The sequence below is a fragment of the Macaca mulatta genome, chromosome 3 (assembly GCF_049350105.2).
Source record: "Macaca mulatta isolate MMU2019108-1 chromosome 3, T2T-MMU8v2.0, whole genome shotgun sequence".
Classification (NCBI taxonomy): domain Eukaryota; kingdom Metazoa; phylum Chordata; class Mammalia; order Primates; family Cercopithecidae; genus Macaca; species Macaca mulatta.
This window is the reverse complement of record NC_133408.1, coordinates 143,575,666-143,581,665: the sequence shown is the minus strand read 5'-3', so window position 1 is coordinate 143,581,665 and position 6,000 is coordinate 143,575,666. Positions and strand designations below refer to the sequence as shown.

The following is a 6,000-nucleotide window of genomic DNA, read 5'->3' as shown; positions in this document are numbered from 1 at the left end:
GGAGGTGCCCTCTCCGGGGCTTTGACGTCTCTTGCAGAAGAGTCGCGGGCTCAGCGGTCCTCGACAGCGTACCCCGTCCCGCTCCCCGGCACGCGCCTCTCCCTGCCCTCCCGGGTGCGAAACGGGCGCTGGCCGGGGACTCCGGGGACGCGTGCGCCCCTCGCCGCGCGAGGTGCGGCCGAGCCAGCCCGAGAGGGCGGGGGGCGGGCGGGGCGGCGCGCGGGGGCGGGGGAGCGGCCGGGACACGTGTGGCGGCGGCGGGGGGGACGCGGCGCCCGGGGCTTTAAGAAGGTGTGGAGCGGGGCGGTCGCTTTCCCAGGCCTGGCCGAGGGGCGTCGCGCAGAGGCGGCGGCGGCGCACGGAGGCGGCGGACAACGCGCTCTCGGTGCCCGCAGCCCCGGCCCCGCGCTCCCGCGGCCCAAAGTAACTTTGGGAGCCGCCGTCTCCCGCGGAACTTCTCGGCGGGGGCCAGTTCCCAGGCCCCTCCCGAGCCCGCTCCGCTCCCGTCCGCCTACTTCTTGCCTTCTCTCCGCGTAGCTCTTCCGTCCCAGCGTCTCCAAAACTGAATGAGCGAGCGGCGCGTAGAGCGCGCGGCGGCGGCGGCGGCGGCATGGAGCGCAGTGGCTGGGCCTGGCGGACTTTCCTCCTAGCGCTGTTGCTGGGGGCGACGCAGAGGGCGCGCGCGGCGGCGGGCTATTACCCCCGCTTTTCGCCCTTCTTTTTCCTGTGCACCCACCACGGGGAGCTGGAAGGGGATGGGGAGCAGGGCGAGGTGCTCATTTCCCTGCATATTGCGGGCAACCCCACCTACTACGTTCCGGGACAAGAATACCATGGTAGGTACCGCAGCACCTCCGCGCTCGCCGCCGCCGGGTGCGCCAGTCAGCGCACCTTTATCATCCCTTTCCTTCTTCCAAGGGGCCCTGGAAACAAGAACCATGACAAACCTGGCCCCAGCTTTGCGCTCGGTCCAGGGAGCGAGAGTAAAGTTAGTGGAGAATGGAGTCGCGAGTTGGGATTCATTCTCCATGTCCCCACTCCCCGAACGCATTTCCTGGTAATGAGCTGGTGCTTGTGATAAACGCCTGAGAATTCTTGGGGTTCGGTGTCTTTCCCCCTCACTCCCCGTAATTAACGCAGGCACTTTAAATGGAACCTGCGCATTTTGTTTCTTTAATCCTAGGACTTGAATTTCAGACCTTTGTCCTGCTCCCGGTCCCCCCAGATGGGTCCCCGGGGGGCTTTGGGGCTGTCGTTGGGCTTTGCGGGCAGGCTGGTGACAGACTGAAGCGCCCAGGTCCGTGACTGCCCCGCGCCGCTCGCCCCCAAAGTTCCCGTTGCTCACCAGCCAGGAGTCCCTGGCATTTCATTCAGTGTCAAACAGCCCTCCTGAAAGGGAGCGGCTGCTTCCAGCTCCCTATTCTTTTGAAAGTGTAATTTAATATGTCAGTAACTGATGATTTTTCTGATTCCTGCCTTATTTCTACATGGTGCTTCTTGTTAGAATTATCTTTGTGATGTTTATTAATGACTTTGTATTTTATCTGCACAGCTTTAATTTCCAGGTACAGGCTGGAATCCCTTATAATTTAGAGGTATCTTTTAAAAAAAGGAATCATTATGCAGCCCTGCATCAAAAATAAACATTATAGAAGAAATAAAATTCAGATCCAATAAACATAATATCATGTAGTGCATGTATTTTAAGCTAGTACATCGAGTATGTGGAAAAATAAAAAATGTCTCTTTTCTGTGTTTCTTCTGGGACTTCTGAACATTTCACTTCTATGGAGCTTTTAAGCAGCGACAGGCACTATTTAGTTAGAATTTCAACCCCAAAATATTTATACCCAACCTAATAGAAACCATTGTCCAGTAGGCTCCTGTTAATAGTTTGTATCTGTAATAGGCTAACAATTACTAGCATGGTGGGAGACAATCTATGGGGTGCTGGCACTAAAGACAGACAAGCATTTAAAAATTTTAAGAATCCTTAGGAGTTTCTGTTTTAAAAAAACCTTGATATCTATTCTAAAATATTTAGCCTAAATAAATGTCTCCTAGAGGTTTTAAACAGTGTTTTTTACAACTTCCTTGTGACATGGTGGCAGCCTTGTCTGTAAAGCAGGAGTTTAATTTGGTGGAATTTTAGAAATAATTTTGGAAAATTAATGTTCCGTAACTAGTCCCTTTTTAGATAAAAGTGCTTACTACCCCCTCTTCCCAAGAACAAGCTTGTGCTTTTCTGAGGTAATGGGAATCTTTAAGTGGAAGGAGCAGCTACTGTGATGGCAACCAGACCTAACCCAAAGCCTGATGACTGAGCCTGCTGCTCTGTGCGACTCTTAGCAAAAGTTCTTGCCCGGTATTATCTCCCAGTGAGAACGGTGGGTAAGTGGGCGAGGCTGGTCTCAAAGGCGTAACTGTCATGTTATGATGGAAGACCATGTGATGATACAAAGCTTTATTATTATTTTTTTCTGTTTTCCACATACTTTGGAAGGTCTTGATATCGAAAACTTAACTAAAAACACCAAAATATTGTACTCTCTTTGGTCTTGCTCCCTCAGTTAGCAAATGCAAGTCACCTTAAGACTCATCATAATCACATATTCAAGTCTGAAAAGGAATGGATAATGTAGAGTAAGAATAAAGTGTAGATACTTCAAGTTGGATATTGCGGGGGAGGATCTCAATTTCCACCTCTTTTCCACCACCAGAAAAGGTAGAGAAATTGTGTTATTTAAGTTATGAAAGGTCAAATTATTATAAGCTTTGAGAATTGTGTCAGATTTTATATTTCTATTATCTATTTTATTAAACATTTAGATTTTGGAACTAGCTGTAGCTATAGGCCTTCGAGTAAGAGGGTTTTTTTTTTGTAAAATGTTCTACAGGTAGAAGACATGTTTAAAAATGAAGTGGTGCTTATGTATGTCTCTTTTCCTTTTAGGCTTTTGAAAATTAATTTTAAAAATTCAGACACACACACACACACACACACACACACACACACACACAGAGCTTCTGTAAGAATTGAACTGCCAATGGGAAAACTTAATCTCATGTACTTTGTGGTTGGTCCATTTTGATATGTGACCAAAGTGAAAGGTCTTTTGGCCAAGAAGTCTTCTTAAACTTATAAGAAATCTGTAAAATGTTAGCTTGAGACTTTATTTCTAACCTTCTAGATCCTTAAAGTGTAACAGTTATATCAGGAAAAAATCAGTTACATTTATGATATACATTGAAGTCACCATTTGAATGAACTGTGTTTGGATGTAGAGCTGATAGTTGTGACTTTTTTTTTTTTTACCTAAAAGAATGCATTGAGATAAAGGTGGTGTGCACAGTAGCACCTAACATAGAACATTTCTGTAGATCAGTCAGCTGCCCTCTGACACTGGGGTGTGTAGTAGAGCTCAGAATGTAAAATGGGGCGGCAATCGCCAGTCTAGAATAAAAGTGGTTCACAATTATAGGTCCCTGTATGTGTCGTATTTAAATATATCTATGGAATATCTTTAACAAAAATAAAAAATATATAGTACTAAAAATCTGGAGCTTTCGAGTCTAACAGAATTGTCACAGATTTTTACATTAAGTAGTATATCCATCTATTTTCAGTACTGGCAACTCTATAAATAGTGCATGGTTACATCTGGTGTGTTCTCATCTCTCAATTAAATGTCATTTGGTATCTCTCTCATCTTCCTATATCTTTTAAATTCTGTTGTCTATGACTCTTTTGAAAGGGCATTATTAGTCGCAATGAACCGTGAGTATACCACAATGTAAAAGCTCAGCAAAAGGAGTTCTCATATACACCATGTTGAATTAGAAAGGTCCCAGCATCAGAACATTTTTTTTTCTAGAATTTCCTTTTCTTTTGCACAAATCCTAAGACATGGTCAGTTTCCCCAATGTGCGTTTCAGGCACCAAACCTGGATTTTGTGTGTGTGTGTGTGTGTAGAAAGTTGCAAATGATGGGGAAATAGGCAACAAGAATCTACATGGTTTAGTCAGGTAGCCATTTCTTTTTTCCAGCCATGCCCCATGATTCAGCACACCTTCTCCTAGGGACAAAGGCAGTATTGTGAAAAATGTGATGGTTGGATTGAAGTCTGCACCTTTCCTCACCTATGATCGTTCCTATTCCTCACCCCCAACCTTCAGGTAGCTACCATCCATTTTTGTTTGCCACTCTTCCCCTTGCCCCCCAATCAATTTTTGATGAATGTGACTTGTCAGTATTGAACTTTCCCACATTTTTGCTTATAGTGGTAGAAAGATGTCTTTCCCCTCTTTGCTTAAAGTAAGTTTAGCATCACTGAGCAACCAGATAATAGATTTGGGGATAGAAAGACTTGGATGCCCCTGTAATCATGTCAATAAGGAACTGCCCCTCACAAGGTTGGCTTTACTCAGTCACCATCAAAAAGGAGAGGTCAGCCATTAGAAGACACTGTACATGAAAGCCAAACATAAGTAAATGAGTCTGCCCAAAATACTTGAGCTTTGGTGAGACAATGTACCTGAATTTCCGAATGGACTAGAATTTCTGTTATTATGGTAGCATAAGATAGGGGAAGTGTTCCATTAACAATGAGAAGTATGCTCTAAAATATCAACTGAGAGAAAAAAATTTGGCCTTGAGTAGAATTGAATTGGTGATGTGGCATGATGTTTTCAAAGGGGGATTTTATTGTATTTTGTAAGTCCGGCATCACTATTGGTAATTTTTTCATGCTGTATATCCACTCCATTTTTTAAAAAAATTATATTGTGAGACAGACAGGAAAATCAATGTTCTATTCCTAAAACTAAACATTTACTTTAAAGAAAGGTATAATCAGGATAGAGTATTGAGGGCACTTTATTTTGACAATTTCCAGTATTACTGTTCAGGACACATATGTTCTGAAATTAACTGGTTGCTGTTTAAAAATTATTGTTTAAAGGAAGTGCAATTTAATGACCTTTCAAATACCAGATGATATTTATGTCGGACATAACTTTTGGAAATATATTCCAGATTTCCTTCCTTTCAAAGGAGTGATTTTATTATTTGGAGTAAATTGATTTGCTATTACTAAAGTAACTGCATTGCTGATGAGGTGATCGGTTATTTATCATTCATATGTTTCAGATTCTATAATCAGTGTATTTAAACTTTCAAAATCATTTGTCAAATGCAATTTATAAGCGAACTGAAGCTGCGTCCTGCCTATATAGGACTATGAAAATTGGGCTTTTTTTTAGCATTTTGCTCTACTTGTCACATATTTATCTTACTCTCTACAATTTATTTCATACATGTTTTACTGATGTGGTTCAGATTGTTTCTTAAATCATAAGTCTTGCTTCCTGTAATTTATATTCACTGTGAGTTTCAATTCCAATTTTAAACTAAAAATCAAGTCTTTAGAATTATAGTTCAAAATATTTCATTTTGGCAGAAATTCATACTTCATTCATTCTTACATTACTAGGAGTTATTTAATTATATTTCCTTCCAATTTGTGTGAATCTTTGTTTTAAACTATTACTTTTATTTGCATTGAAAATGTTAATGAATAAAATGGTAACGTTGTGTCATTGTAATAATATGAATATAGTTTTTACAGAACTGTCTTGGTCTAATAAATTTGACTTTTTATCTTTAAAAAGAGTGATATTTTACGAAGATTTTAAAGTCAGCGTTTTTGACTTTCAAATTTTTATAGATTAGTTTTATTCAAAAGAAAATATCTAAAAATCTATCTTTGATTTTTTTTTACCGCCTGGGAATTGGTCAACTTTATAGAATAAACTAGAAGCCTTACTCCATCAATTATTTAAAATTGGTTGCGTAATAAGCCATAATTGTTTTTCTGATCATTTGAAGTGCTAGTTTGAAACTTATTATGTCTTTAATCTTCATATATAGTTGCTGATGCAATGACCCCTTTGTTTCAAATAACCTTTACGTTTGAAAAGCATAAATAAATTCAGTGACC

General features: G+C 41.7%; 1 protein-coding gene across 1 annotated transcript in view; it reads left to right on the top strand.

The window, feature by feature from the left end:
• The first annotated feature begins 315 nt into the window (after positions 1-315).
• RELN (reelin) overlaps positions 316-6,000 on the top strand; it is a 510,458-nt gene continuing 504,773 nt past the window's right edge. Inside the window, exon 1 of the mRNA XM_028846151.2 lies at positions 316-836. Within this exon, the coding sequence (XP_028701984.2) occupies positions 611-836 (226 nt within the window). The 5' untranslated portion in view covers positions 316-610. The remainder of the gene's footprint in view (positions 837-6,000) is intronic.